Raw genomic sequence first — 15,635 nt, 5'->3', positions numbered from 1 at the left:
CTTTGTTTTGAAAGGTTTACAAGCAAAGGCAGTTTATGAACAATTGTTAGAGTGTATAAGGGGTCCTCAACTTCAAAACGCACCGTTGAATTTTGGGCTGGTAAATTTAAACGTAGTCGTACTAGGCTTGAAGACGATCCACGCGAAGGACGACCCAAAACCGCTACCACATCAGAAATCAGTGAGCAAGTTCATAATATTGTTAGTGAAGATCCAAGTTTGACTAAGCGGGAAATTGCTAATGCCATAGGCATCTCAGAAAAACGAGTAGTTCATATTTTACATGGAGAATTGCATATGAAAAAGCTGTTTGGAATATTAGTGCCCCACACGTTAACAATTCAACAAAAACTGAATCGAAAACAAATTTCTCAGCATAATTTTGAGCATTTTAAGCAGAATAAAACCGATTTGTTGCGTCGATTTATAACTATGGATAAGACTTGGATCTACAACCATGGTCCTAAATTGAAACAAGAACGTTTACAGTGGACTAAAGCGGTTGTTCAGTTCCAAAGCAGGTGAAGTCACAACGACCAGCAAAGAAGGTTATGGCATCCGTTTTTTGGGATGCAAAACGAATTTTGTTTATTGTTATATGCAGAAAGTTAAAACAATCAACTCTGAATATTATTGTAGCCTTTGGGTTCAGCTCGATGGATTAAAAAAATCGTGAGAAAAGACCTGATTTGCACCAAAAAATAAACATGTTTCATCAAGAGAATGCACCTGCTCACAAACGCGTTTAACAATGACAAAATTCAACTAATTAAAGTACGAATTGCTTGAGCATCCACCGTACTCACCAGATTTGGCTTCCAGCGACTACTACCTCTTCAGTAACCTGAAACAATTACTTCGTGGAAAACGTTTTTCGTCAAATGAAGAAGCTGTTACAACCGTAGACGGATACATTGCTTTCGGAAAGTCTTTAAAGGGATAGCATAAAATTATTGTAGGATGATTGATGTACTGGAAGATTATAAGAAATAAAAAAAATATATTTCGTACCAAAAACAGTATTTTTTCATTTCGAGCGCAGAAACTTTTCAACCAACCTGTATATACAATATGTAATATATTTTATACGGTCTCCGAGGTTTCCTTTAGGTTACTGCAAACTTAATGGCAAACTTAATACCCTGTTCAGGTTAAAAAAATCTAATAGCGACCGGCTTTCAACTTATAATGTCAAGCATCCGAAATTATTTGTGTTATTAAACTGCTCTCTGCAGAAAATTTCATGAATCACGCAATCCTTACTTGCTTCCAAATTTTTTTACATCAATGAATAATTATAGAAAATCCACCAGGCGGCGCTAAGCAGCATAGAAACGGATTAGATGAAAGCCAGGTTGTGGAAATATGCCTACAAATATTGTAAGGTAGAAAAAGAACTTCAGAGAAAAATTCAAAGGCTACGGTATAGGGAAAGTAACTTAACGAGATTTTTTATATAATTATAAAAAATATCAAATTGAATAGTGGTCCAAAGCTGCTGTAAAACAAAAAGTGGTCTCAACACAGAAAATTTCGAAATTTGTGAGAGGTTAGGGTTGTAAGGGAAATAAATTACACTACATACATTTTCAGGACTATTTAGATTCATCCAAAATCGCTTTGTAGAATGTCTAATGGACCAACACCACCTTCTACATTTCCGTTGCCTTTATTATTAAAGTGTCATTGACACCCAAAGAAGATTTCTTTGGGACCACAACAAAACAAAACAAATAAATAATATTACTTTAAGTCTGAAGGAAGTATATAGAGTGAGCTTGAAAGAAAACGTTAAAAATGCTTCCATCGAAGTATCGCCAAACATATTAAAGTTTACTGGTGGTTATAAGCCAAGGTAGGATAGAAAGGGCTTTATAGTACTTATCCCCTGGGTCTAAACTGGTAAGTGGAAAACCAAACGAAGTGAAAACGATTAAGCCGATCCTTCAAATAACTCATAAAAGAGAAGCTACAAATAACGTAACTCCAACGCAATTCTTGAAATACTTGAGGTGTGCGAACAGTCATCGACTTTATTAAAATTTTGAGAATATCAAGTCTACTGAGGTGATATAAGGGCTATGATTTTAGTTTTATGAGACGACCGATCGATGGCCATAAAAACAGCAAATTTTAATGGAAGATGTCTGATTTACACAACAAGATATGCGCAAAACTTCAAACCTCTGGAATATAGAGACGCAGAGACGACGTAATCATTGGAGTTCCAAGAGTAACCCCGAAAATGAAATTAGACCTCAGTATGATCCGCAGTCGAAACTTGAGTAACGAGAGCTAGCGAATTTTTGGAATATGAAGGCAAAGGATTTAATAACTAGAATAAAAGTTTACTAATAATCTTCAGTAAGTTGTTGGTTATTGATCATTGTGCTCAGATGAGGGGCCTCCATTTTCTGCGGTACAATACAAACAAGTTTTAAAGGAGTTATAAGGTTTATTCCTCTCAAAACTGTCTAACTCTTCTATATATATATCCGATCTGCATGCGTAATCTGTAAGCTCTGTATACAGATTCTCAGTAAGCTTTTAAAATAAAGACATCAACAGGCGAAACGAACGAACCTATCTTTCAAGATCACTCAATACTTATCCGCTACATTGTAACTTATATTTCTCGAAAAGAAAAACACCGTAAAATGATGTTCAATGCAACAGAAATTCTACAGAAATCATTTTTGGACTTTTGCTCGATTCAAATCGAAAGAAATGGCGAAAATGTTCATAAAACCTGGCAAACGTTAAATGCAACGAAGCGAATAAATCCGCTGAAAGCAAGTGAATTGCAACGACCGTATGTACACAAGCGTTTCGGTCCAAAAGAGTTGGTGGTAGGGGTTAAAGAAAGGGGATGTACAATGTAAGCCCATAGAGCAATATAAATGCGTATTGATGCGAAAGCCAACGAAATAGTCGTACACACACACACACACACACAGACTTACACAGTTAAGCAACAAAACAACGAGCCAAAGCGGTTTCGACTATTTGTGCAAATCAGCTTTTCCAGGTTAGCAAAATCAAATTTGTACCGAATTAAAATGCCTGAATGTTCATACAAAAAAGCCGACGCACATAGACGAGCCCACAGGAGTACACCATAAAATGGACTCGGTGGACTCATTGCAAGGCAGCGACCTAAAAAAAAGAACGTTAGGATGTGTAAATTCATGATTGTGTGTGTGTGGGTATGTGGTGCAGCAGAAAATAAGAAATAAAAGCTAAAGCATGGAAACACATGCCACGCACCCAACGGCCAGCTACAACTCAGAGGCAAAGCATCCAATCAGTCAATCAAACAAACAATCGTTTCGCCATTGAAGTAAAAACACAGAGCAAAATGCCTAAGCACCTCGGCCACATACCCAATGCTCTCTCTCTCTCTCTCTCTCTCTTGCCCCTCCGTGCTACTTACGCACAGCCGACACAGCGAAAATCTGACAGCCCAGCAGTTGGACAAAAAGGCCTGAATGCTGACAATTCAACAAACCTAGAACAACAGTCGGCGCACTGAATTGATGCATTGAGGCACTCACTGCACGCACACACACACACACACACAGACATTGTGCTGGCGAGTTGTGCGCTAGAAGTAGGGAGTTCGTGCTGTCCGGCCGTAATCGTCGTAATCGGCAGACTTCACCGGGCTGGCAGACGGCTGCTTCAAAAATACCACAATCTATTCGAATTCGCAATCAAAATCAAAATCCCAAATTCCATTTGAATTGAGTACACCCTGCCAGTGTGTTGAAATGCAGCAATGGAGCGATTCCTACATCATCTTCATGCGAACGGAAAGGCTACAGTGTTTTACGGAGGCTTAAAAATGGCGTACATTTTTTGGTTTTGTTGCGGAAATTTCATGTCATAAGCTCAAAAAACAACCTACCATGAACATGAAATTACCAACCCAAAATATTATATACACATGTTAAATATGTAGCCACAGACTTACATATACTCTACAGATTATCTCAAAAGCTCATGAACGATCGTCTGAGCATATTTAGAAGTTTTGTCAACATGTTGGTGGAACCAATGCTTGAACGAGCTTTGCCTGAAGTGGAAGTATTTGACAGAGCATCTTGAAGGGCTCAGAAGTTTATCATCTCACTTTTATATACTTTTGGTACCCTGGATTGTCCATCAGTTAGACATGCACACACTTTAAATTGTTATGATTTGAGCATCTGAACTTTTAATTCATATTTTAAAGAGAAGAAACTGTAAAAAACGAGGTGACAGAATGTTTTAATTATTATTAAGAGGCCCTCGTTAAAACATTGAAGTACTTTATTAACGAGTTTATCGATATATTTAGTGATATCTGATCATACTTGAATATCTTTAAGGAAACAGTATGAATGTAGGAAAATTCTTCCAAATATATAATATATACCATATATACATAGGAAAGGGTCAACTCAAATGATCGTACCCTGTCTACTTGTGCATTCTAAGGTTGTTAATTCAATTCAACTTAAGCCCCGTTTATAATTGTAGTAGAATAGAAAGAAATTTCTGGCTACAGTCTAACTCTACTCCTCTTACTTATACATTTAGACATCGACAGAGAGACTTCAAAAGCCGAAGAGTCGACATGCTCTCTTTTAGATAGTACTTTACTACAAATGCTGTAATATGATATTACCCCAGTTATTTTGTGACAAATGATTATGCAGTCCTTTGTGAAGCCATAACAATAGAACTCCTGTAATTCGCACTTATAAGTCATAAAAGCGCTTTGAGGCCAATTAAAATTTGCTCAGGCATTTAATTTCTATTCCCACCAGTTCGGTGGGATATCTTGAAGTGTGAGCTCCCAAGTGTATAAGCCTTGAACTCGCAAACGCGGGAGAATCAAGAAGCAAGTGCTGAGATGTTTCCACCTCGTCTTCTGCGATACAACTTGTTTAGCATGGACGCCGATAGAGCAATGGCCTATTAGAACCACCACATTTAGGACGAGGTTAGCCTTACTGCGGGCAAAGAGCTCAACTAATAATCGATTCAAGATTTCTCAAGCTCTTTTATTTGTAGAGGAACTGTCTACAAGACTTAAAGTTGACTGTTGAAAATGTAAGGTAGTTCCGGTCTTTGGTGTAGTTTTAGCGAATATTCAATGGTGTTTAGTGGTAAGAAATTGGAGATTGTCACCGACATCACTTAATGGAAGGACAGAAATATGTAGAGAGCACTTAGATGAGTAGGTAGTAGTAGTAGTGCAATAATGTATTTTTATTTGGCAGGTAGTAAAGTTCAGTCTGATACAAAATCCAAACCAGAACTGTCCAAAGAGTATGCTTATCTCCAGAGGGAACTCCAGCGGCTCGACCGGGCTCTTACCGCAATCAACAATTTTATATACAGAAAAAATCATATACTGTGTAAGCAATTGTATTAAACATGATTAATGCTTTCATAAAAATAATTTAAGTTATCACTCACTGAATGAGGAATGTCAGAAGCAAATATATTACATTATAAAACGAGTAATTACTATGAGGAGATGAAAATATCTACTATCGAGTCACATTTGAGACAAGTGGAGCGGCAACCAATAAAGACTATTGTATAAGATCTTGAAATTAGTAGTAGTTTTGAACGGTAGAGAATGGAAAATAATAAGTTCATATTCCAATTATGTAAGGCTACTAACGTGCAGTTGCCTGTCAACTAACCATGACTATACTATACTATACTAAAACAGTATTTGTAGAGCGAATGTTTGCTGATCTCAGTATACTTGAACAGTTGTCAATGATCAGTAGCTGGAGTAGCAACCAATAAAGACTATTGTATAAGATCTTCAAATTAGAAGGAGTTTCGAAGGGAAGGGAAGGGAAGAGAACCCATTCTAAAAATAGGTTCACACCACAATTATATAAGGCTATCGACGTACAATTGTTTGTCTACTAGCCGTGACTGTGTACCAGTATTTTGTAGAGCATATGTTTACTGATCTCAATATACTTAAAAGTACAGTTATCTATATTAGTAGCCGATTATCAAGCCAGTGTAAATTTTGGTAAAAATAATGGCTACTATATTCACGCTAGTCGCCATACATAATAGGGATGAATTATCCGAATTGTAGAGACCTAAAAGATTCAAACGCAACTATAAGCTTTAAATATACTAATCAGCCGCTAGAAAGAATTCAGTGAATTTTAAATTGATATAAAATAGGTAAAAAGTTTTGAAAATGTATGAAAATTACAGAAACTACAGAGCACTGTGCGCACAGCGATTGAGCTATTCGCCAGCAATATTTCCATGGACGAAAAGGAGTAATTTTCATTTTTCCCCAGCCATAGCTCAATTTGACAGCTTGCAATGAGTTGTTGCACATTCGGGCGCTGTTGTTGCTAACTTTGTGTGCTGCTTTGTCAGCTTCTCACCCGACCAACCCCCCTCCCCCCCTGCTTCCAACGGATTACTACTGGTCGAATGCCTACGCTTGTACACGTGTATATTTAGTGGTAGGCTTAAAAATACACTGCGAACGCAGGCAGAACAACACAAGTTGCACAAATTCGCAATCAAACGCATCAAACTGCATATAAACAAAAAAAAAAAAAACATACATACAAATGAGTACACACATGTAGGCAAATGCATGAAATTGCGTCTCAGTTAAGCTCGCACTATTTTTGCGTACAAAAAGACTATCTAAAATCCGCTACACCCCCGCTCACACAGTTGGCTTGCGCTCCATACTTTATATATTGTATATGTACTGCATATAAATGTTGGCATGTGTGTGCATTTAGTTCGCGAAATTGCATATCGTTATATGAATAACGTTGGTCTGTCCTTGGTGCGCTGGGGCGTATACGCGACCAAACGCGTCAATCGATTACATACAAAGGAAAAAATTGTTGTTACTTTGTAGTTGTTGCATTTTTTTCGCTTGATATTTTACGAAATTCGGGTATTTTAGTGATTGCGCGCGAAATTGCATAAATATTGACTCGCCTTGAACTGACCACAAGCACACTACGCGCCCACACACACACACGGCCACACACTTATATTGGGCCTCAAAACGCCCATCCAACAACCAATCAATTGGAATTGCACTTTGCTTTTGCGCGCAAACAATTTGTTGTATAGGTTTTAGTTGTTCTTTATGCGTCAGTTTCAATTTACCGTTGTAACACCGTGGTTTTTGTTAGTCAAATGCGCACAGGCCACCATAAAAATATGATACATATATACATACATACATATATGGGTATATGTGTTAGTTGCACTTTGTAAGCACTTAGATTTATCAACTTAATTTCTGGAGGACATTGCAAAAGCATTCACCACATATGCATACCAACAAAATTTAGCTTTGTGAATAGTTAGTCAGACGCATGAACACTTATTGACCTGAGGTTTGTACAACTGTCAATAGTTTGTGCGCCCCAACGCTTCGTCGAACGCCGGTAAATCCGCGAAATTCATTGCGCAATTCACGTTTCTTTGTGTTTGGCGGCCGCCAATCCCAATGCGGTTATTATATGGCGATTTAGATTGGTAGTATGCAAGAAATGATAACAAGTATGGTTGTGAAGGATTTTAATCTGATTTTAAAATGTAGTTACATTTAATCATAGTCAGAGCAAAATGTGACAAGCTGGCCACTGTTCTCAAGTGAAAAATATTTTTTCAAGTAATTAAACTCATGAATATAAGCATTAAAAAAATCAATAGAAGCACTTTCCTTTAAATATCTAGCAGTCAACTGTTCTTAGGAATGCTTAAAATTATTAATGATTGGAAAAATATTTAAAAAAAAGATAAATTATTAGCCAAAAATATATTTGTGTCGTTAATATATATTTAACAAATAAAAACATTAAACTGTTCTCAGTTAAGCATCTGTTCCCAGTCTTAAAAATGTTTTTACACTATTATTTTCTAGCACTCGAAATGTTTAAACTGAGCTCAGGGTCCAATAGATAAAGTGCCCCCAGCAAACTGTTCCCACACCCAATTTTCGACATTTATAAAGGTTACATTAATAAACAGCAAGAAACGCAATATGAAATTTGCCCTATGCGCAATCACCTTAAGTCCTTAAATATATACATACATATGTACATATTATATATACATAGTCTTAAGGTTTATAACAAACCTATATATGTACTATGTGGGCTGAAAACTCTTTGGCCTAATATAAAAAACAAAAAAAAAATTTTTTATATGAAATTATCGTTTTATTTTTCAATATAATCTTCAACTAGAGTAATTCATTTGTGTTTTTTTTTTCATTTCGGTGTGAAACTTCGAGACCATCAAAATATGCGCTTGTTTCCAATATATTTTTTTATTTGAGTGAAATCTTCATCCAAAGAGCAACATTTTGAGTCGGAGAAAGTGGAAATAGTCTCTGGAAGCCATATCTAGTGAATATTTATGATCAGACAACTCAATTTAAAAAATTTACACGATGCTTTCTGGCATTACTGCCTCTTGTTGCCTTCCTGAACGGGGTGCATCATTTGTGTTAAGACGAAATTCGGCAAACCAGTACTTGGCGTTGAACTTACTGGACAACAGCCGTTGCTTTACATCAATGGTGGTTACTACACCAGGAAGCAATGATTTATCGAAATTCGCTTTTTTCCAATATAAACAGGAGAGATAGCGTCGTTGTGAGCTCAATAACTTGAGAACGTTTGGATAATATGTCATGAAACTTTGACATTATTCTATTTAAGGCTAGTGCTGTAAGGCAAGGACATACATTTTTGTTTGTGGTACCACTTCTCAGTCAGAACAAAGACTTTTCAGCACAACTAACTCAAAAAGTCTTAATCTAACATGCAGAAGCTCACTATAGAATTAAGAAAAGAAAGCTTATCGATATCCCAAAGCTACCAAGAAGAGCTTTTTTGTTTGGAATTAAAATCTCATAGCTCCAAAAGTTAGGAGGCACACCTGGTGTGAGTTTAAAAAAAAAATCGATTTTTTTTCCATTTTACGTTAGGTTGTACTTTTAAAAATAACAAACTGTAACGGATTTCTCGATAAATGGTCTGCTTTGTAACTCACTCTTTATCGATTTGATTTTGTTCTATCATATTTGTGTTCGTCACAATACTAAAATTTTAAATCGATATTTGAAATGATGATTACTCGGAGACAAATTATTCCAGCACTATAAAATTTTTAAAATTTATTTTCGGCATGTTCTCTATAGCTTTTCGTACAATGACCTACCAGTATTTGGATGTGATAAAAAATCGAACTCTGGCAGGTCGAAAACAACCAAAATTTTGGATGAAATTCAGCTTTTTTAGAAGCCCGCAATTTTGTCAATTTTTCCGACCGTAGGTCATTGTAATATTTTTCTATATATTTATACCATGAACAGGGTATATTAACTTTGTCACGAAGTTTGTAATACCCTATAATATATATATACACAATATATAAATGATCGGCGTTATCAGCTGTGTCGCTTTAACCATGCCTGTCTGTCTGTATTTACACGAACTAGTCCCTAATTTTTTTTCTCCCCAAAAAGCTTCTCATTTGTTGGAACTGCCGATATTGGACCACTATAGCATATATCTGCCATACAAACCGAATGATTGGAATCAAGTGCTTCTATGAAAAGCTTTTTCATTTGACAAGATATCTTCAAGCAATTTGACAAAGATTATTACTTGAGGCAATATTGCAATTCCGAGAAAATTGTTCATTATAGCATATAGCTGCCATACAAACTGACCGATCAAAATCAAGTATTTATAAGGAATAGTCTGTAGTTGAGAAGTGTATTATAGCTTCGGTGCAAAGAAAGTTAACGTTTTTTCTAGTTTTTTTTTTCAGGTTTAATCCACGGAGAAAGTCGTTATCGGAGGTCCTGTCTTTTAGCGCAGCCGGAGCTGGCATGTAACTCGAAAAATATTTAATTTTTTTCTTCAAAATTTTACTATGTATTTTTAAAATATGTATAAATATGCCCATAATTATGAAAGTGGTCTAAGTCATATATTTTTCGTTTCGAGATATTTAATGAATTGCATTTGAATAAATTAAAAAAATATTTTTAAATTATGCGACATTTTAATTTATAATTTTCTTAGCCTTGATCAATAGAAATTTATTATAGATATATTATATTTCATAGGAAAATGTTGCTTTTAGAGCTTGAATTGACTTAGAAAATTATAACAACTGACTGAATGTCCTATAATTGACTTAAAGTAATAAAAAACTGTGATTTTTACTTGAAACGACAATTTTAACGAAATAATTCATAAATATTTATTAACCATTTTTAACAGCAATCCATTTTTAACATAATTTCGAGTTTTTAAGATTTTTAAAATGTTCCCGAAAAACTGGAGGGATGTATGGTAGTAAACACATAAGATCTTTATATTTTTCTTCCGTTACTGATATAGCGGTCTTGTATAATGGAAGTAATTGAATATTTTCGTATATTTTTCATCTTCCTCTTTTAGGTGAAAGATCCAAAACTTGGAAACCAAAATCATCTGAAGAAGTCGTATAAAACATGTTATACTTGTAAGGTTCATTTTTCAAGAATCTCATCCATCGAATTGTTAGCCAAGAGACAGATTCGCCCACGGTATTATTTACTCTACTTGTTATTGATTTTTCAAGTGATTTCATTGAAATATAATCCGACTGCGACATTCGTTTGCTCAAAAATGTATTTCTTTTTCTACAATTTTTATATAATTTCTTTAAATTGTTGACTTAGATCACTTTCATGATTAACACTAAATGCATTCCGTATAACGTGGTAATTAATGATATCGTAAAAATTGCATTGAATAAATTTAGTTAAAAATCATGTCGTGTAAAATCAGTGATATTTAATTTTTTTTTTTTAATTTTGACTTAGATTACTTTCATAATTATGGGCATAAATAATACACTTAAGATTTAAAAACAAATTTTACAGTCGATTTTTTTGTGATTCTCAAAAATCGCATTTTTTAGGCTGTCACAAACAAACTCATTTCATATAAAGTATATAAAGTAATAAAAGTAACAGCGAATGTACATATGTATCTATATCCAAAGAGATAATTGCCAAATATAAATGTACACATAAATATCGTTATGTACAAGTACATGTGGCAATATTCGAAAAATATCCAAAACACGCGTGCATTCACACACATATCATACTCCCACCCTTCCTCCACTACGAGTGTGCTGTCATTTTGGCGCTACTTAAGCGCATTGTCCTTTTTATAAATGCGAAAATTATCTACTCGTCCATTCATTTGTCGATTTTGTCAGCTACTATGCTACTACTACTACAACACACAAACGAACATACAAGCCATACGAACCTTTGAGTACAGCTATGTGGTGTTAATGTTGTTGTTGTTGTTATTTGCTACTGCTGCTGCTCATTTATTTGATTTTCAGCTATTGTTCTGACAGTTAGCCAGCTTGCTGGCTGGGGCAACGCTACTATTTCGGCTAATTTATCGGGATAATTGCCAAATGACCAAATGGGGAGTTTTATTACACCAGCTGCACAAAAATGATGACCAAAGCACAAACACCAAAGTAGTGAAATAAAACTTCGAGCAATCGGCAGTGCCGCAAATATTAGAAATATATATATATATGCGTATATGTGTGTGTGTGAGGATGAGGTTAAATGAATGGATAGTTGAATGTGCGGATGAATGAGTAGTAGTGGGTGGCGGTATGTATATATGTATGTATTTATGTACAGATGTGTATGTGGCGTACGCTGATGATGCTCAGCTTGTTTGCGCTTCAGCTCATGTGGCTAATTTTTCCTTTTTAATTGTAATTCATAAATTACATTATGTTGTAATTGTTGTTGTTGTGGTGCAATGGTATATGTATGCACTTATATTACACATGTATGTACTTATTAAACTGTATGAAATGTTGTGAGGGTGGTTTGTTGTTGGTGACTCATATGAATTTGGCATTTGTGGTCAGTTGTAGTCGGTTGTGGCAAGCACATAAATGAACATGCATTTGTATGTATTACAGCTTCGTTTTATATGCATCGATGTATATATTATTTATTAATATGTAGCTTAAAGACTGCTTAAGTTTATTTCGTTATACGCGTATATTATAGTTTAATATATATGCCAAAATTTACTGCTATTCGCTTAACTTTCGGCAGACACAGCGTTCGTATCGCTCTGCGCTGCCGCTGATGCCACTGTCGTTGGCGCCTGCTCTGGCTTAAGCAATACTTCGGGTATTTTGTTGGGCAACAAATGTCTAAGTGGCTCCAATATCTTTTGTTGCTGCAAGTAAGTAATCTTTTCTTGCTCCAATGTCAACAAATTGATACCCAAATGATTGGTTAGTGTCTGTTGTGGAAATATGGCGTGTATGCAACGCTGTATATATGGTATTAAATCGTAAGCCAAGCAGCAGCACAACTTGACGAATGTCTCACGCTCGGCGCTAGTGAATGCCTGCTGCTCCTGTCGATAGAAACTCAACACTTTGGTGGCGACAAATTCCAGTGATGATTGTAGTGCGCGTGTGACGTCGTTTGCCAAGGCGATAGGCGCACAAAGCCGCAATTCATTCAACGCATTTAAGTAGCCATTGCAGAGTGAGGCTAACGGATGGAAATCCAGCAAAGTTTCTGGTGGTGCATACGATTCCTGCTCCTGTGCAGTAGTCGAATTATTGCTGGCTGTCACTGTATCCACCTTGTGTCCATGTGTATGTAATGTTACTTTATTAATGAGCGTATAACGTTCGAGCTGTTGCGCAAAACTTTGATTCACTGTTGAAATTGCGTTACTGAAATTTCGCCGTATAACACGCAAAAAGATGGGCACCATTAGGCCACGAAAATCGGCGCCAACGCGACTGAAGGAGAGGCCGAAATACATGCACTGGCCGAGTACGGTGTCAAATGAGCTGATGCCGCGCTCCAAATCGGATTCTAAAGTGTGCAAAAAATCGTCGATCTGAAAAAATTTTATTTTTATTTATAGCGGTTTTTGTTGTTGGCAGCAGCTGATAAGAGTTTGGAACTATTTCAGTTAGAAGCTAACCTAACTTGTAGCTCAATTTAAACGTAGAATTATAAGAATAATGAAATTTTAAGTAATTTTGAACAGTGTTGCGTATTATTTGAATTAAAAAAAAAAAATTATTAAAAATATATTTTAAATTATTAATTACGCGAAAAACTTAGATTTTCAATTTTTAATAACAGTTTTGTGTTCAAAAATAAAATTTAAAATTTTCTATTGCAATTTTGCGATTAAAAAGTAAATTTCTGGGATTATTCTGATTTTGTGATTAAAAATTAAAAATTTTTAATTTAAAAATAATATTAAAAATTGAAATCCAAGCTATTTGGGATTAATAAAAAAAATTAATAAAAATAAAAAGTTGAAAAATATTTTAAATTTTCAAAATTAGATTTAGATAACATATGTGTAGCAAAAAATGTTTCAAATAAAAAAGTAGTAAAAACTAAAATTTCATATATTTCCTGAAACACTATAATTAACAGCAATTTAATACAAATAAGACAAAGGAACTAAAATGTTTATTAAAAATAAACTTTTCTTGTCAAAAGTTAACCAAATTGGTGAAACACGAAGTACGCAAACGCGAGAAAATATTAATTCTAAAACAACTTATTTTATTAATTTTTTACTATAAACATGGGTTAACATCTTTTTTCTAACCATATTTAGGATTAAAAATCTAATTTGTAACTATTTATCGCGTTTTTCGGATTAAAATTTTATTTTTCAATCCTGTATGTGGAATTAAATGTTATTTTTTTATGCAGCATTTGAGATTAACATTTAAAAAATTATTTTGAACTAAGATTTTAATTACAAAAAAAAATTTAGTACAATATTTACAAGCTTGCCCAATTTAATCGCAGAATTATATAAAAAATTAAAATTTAAAGAATTTTTGTTTGTTGTAAATTAAAAAAAAAAATACACAACACTTATTTTTCCAAAATTATAAAATAAAGTTGTAAATAACATTTGTTACTAACCTTCCTATGCAGCCATGCCTGAAACAAACGCTCACCCTCACAAGTCACCCCTTGCATTGGTTTGGCGGCTGTAACTGCGCTCGGTTCATCATCGGGAAATATCGCGCGATATTGTGTTATAATATTAAATAAATTTATGCGTGTAACCTCAATAGTTTTGGTCAAATGCTGTTGAGCTGGAAAATTACAGACACGAATTCGGAATAAATAAAAGTCATTAAATAATAAAATACTACAAACAAACGCACCATCATCCTGGGCTACCGCTTTCAGTGTGCTTTTAAGCCAGGTATCACGCGCTTGCAGAAACTTCAACTTCAATTCATTATTGCTAAATGCTTGCATGCGTCTTAAATAACCAACAATTTGTAAGCATTTAGGCAACTGTAAGTCGGTGCGCAACTGCGCCACTAACTGCACTAACATTGTGTGCCAAAGCGCCTCCACCGAATGTACAATACTCTGAAAGAATAATTATGGTAATTAATATATATTTAGTGCTAATAAACTTCTCCCACCTTTATAATGGCTATATCGCTATGGTTGTGTCCTAATTTCTGCACATAACTTGCCAGTTCCAATGCTTCTTCATAGCGACCCTCACGTATGCAACGCTCCATCAGCTGCGGCAGCTCAAGTATTTCCAGCAGCTGTGCATTCTTCTTCAATGTAATCGAATTAATGCGTCTTTCCTCATTTATATCTTCCGCTTTAGCGAGAAAATTTTCACACTCCGCCGTAAAAACGGGCAATTTATCCAGCAAGGTGCTTACTTGTTCTTCCGTATTTTTGAATTCCGTAAAAATTGAACGCGAATTCTCGGCTGTATGTATAAATGTTTTATAATTGGAAATGGCCAACTCCTGCGTCTGCTCCACAATACGTTTGTTTTCGTCGGCCAAACGCGCTTGCTCCTTTTTCAGTTGCTCTACCTTGTAGGTGCCCAAATTAGCTAGATAACTGTAAAGTTCTGGATTGTCGCGCAGGTTCTCTGTAAATAAATGAATACTTTTTATAAACTTTACTTTGCACTTTTAACTATTTACAAACCTGGCAAACCTTCCGGAAAAATCAATTTTAGCACGCGTTCATTCTCTAAATCCATTTTGATGATATTTTAATCTAAAATATTTAAACAAATTTACTTAGCACTTGTTTTTTCGAGCGCGTCGACAAAATGCACACAGCTGAGTTGGCGCAACAGCTGATTGGGATAAGGTGAGAAATAGAACGAAACACTGGGTGGCAATAGGAATAAGAAATTAAAAATTGGATTGTGTCGCTGCTAAGCATAATTTCAAACAAAGAACGTAAATGAATAGAGAAGGAGCAAATGTTAGCTGTTCTAAAATCAGAGAACGTAAATGAATAGAGAAGGAGCAAATGTTAGCTGTTCTAAAATGTAAATTGCTATGAGGGAACATCGAAAACGCGCAAGTTCGAAAATAAAATTTCACCATTCTATCAATTTAAGCAACGAACTACACCACTCTATAAGCAAAATGTATATACATACATATGCACAGATGTTCTTTGATATGCGCATAAACAAAAATTTAAATAATAAAAACGAAAGAAATTGACTTCTGAC

The 15,635-nt window shown here is 35.0% G+C and overlaps 2 protein-coding genes across 3 annotated transcripts in view; both read right to left on the bottom strand.

Annotated features, from left to right (window-relative positions):
- Positions 1-11,927, bottom strand: part of salm (spalt major) — a 237,684-nt gene extending 225,757 nt beyond the window's left edge. For both annotated transcript variants that reach the window (XM_070107542.1, XM_070107543.1), the window contains exon 1: positions 11,355-11,927. The gene's annotated coding sequence lies outside the window, so the exon portion shown is untranslated. The remainder of the gene's footprint in view (positions 1-11,354) is intronic.
- A 117-nt stretch (positions 11,928-12,044) lies between these two features.
- Cog8 (conserved oligomeric Golgi complex subunit 8) lies at positions 12,045-15,255 on the bottom strand. Its single transcript, XM_036368464.2, has 5 exons — positions 15,095-15,255; positions 14,563-15,035; positions 14,293-14,506; positions 14,045-14,220; positions 12,045-12,986 (listed from the first exon to the last, which is right to left on the bottom strand). Exons 1-5 carry the CDS (start codon positions 15,147-15,149, stop codon positions 12,165-12,167), a joined length of 1,740 nt encoding a protein of 579 aa, XP_036224357.2. The 5' UTR covers positions 15,150-15,255; the 3' UTR covers positions 12,045-12,164.
- Between the last annotated feature and the right edge of the window lie 380 nt (positions 15,256-15,635).

The sequence above is a fragment of the Bactrocera oleae genome, chromosome 3 (genome assembly GCF_042242935.1).
Source record: "Bactrocera oleae isolate idBacOlea1 chromosome 3, idBacOlea1, whole genome shotgun sequence".
NCBI classification, from domain to species: domain Eukaryota; kingdom Metazoa; phylum Arthropoda; class Insecta; order Diptera; family Tephritidae; genus Bactrocera; species Bactrocera oleae.
Note: the sequence above shows the minus strand (reverse complement) of the source record. Positions and strands in the feature narration are given on the sequence as shown.

Coding starts and splice junctions, on each gene's coding strand:
- Cog8 (XM_036368464.2), bottom strand. CDS start 15,149: ATGGATTTAGAGAATGAACGCGTGCTAAAATTGATTTTTCCGGAAGGT. Junction 14,507..14,562: donor GCGATATAGCCATTATAAAG/GTGGGAGAAGTT, acceptor TTATTCTTTCAG/AGTATTGTACATTCGGTGGA. Junction 14,221..14,292: donor AGCGGTAGCCCAGGATGATG/GTGCGTTTGTTT, acceptor GTAATTTTCCAG/CTCAACAGCATTTGACCAAA.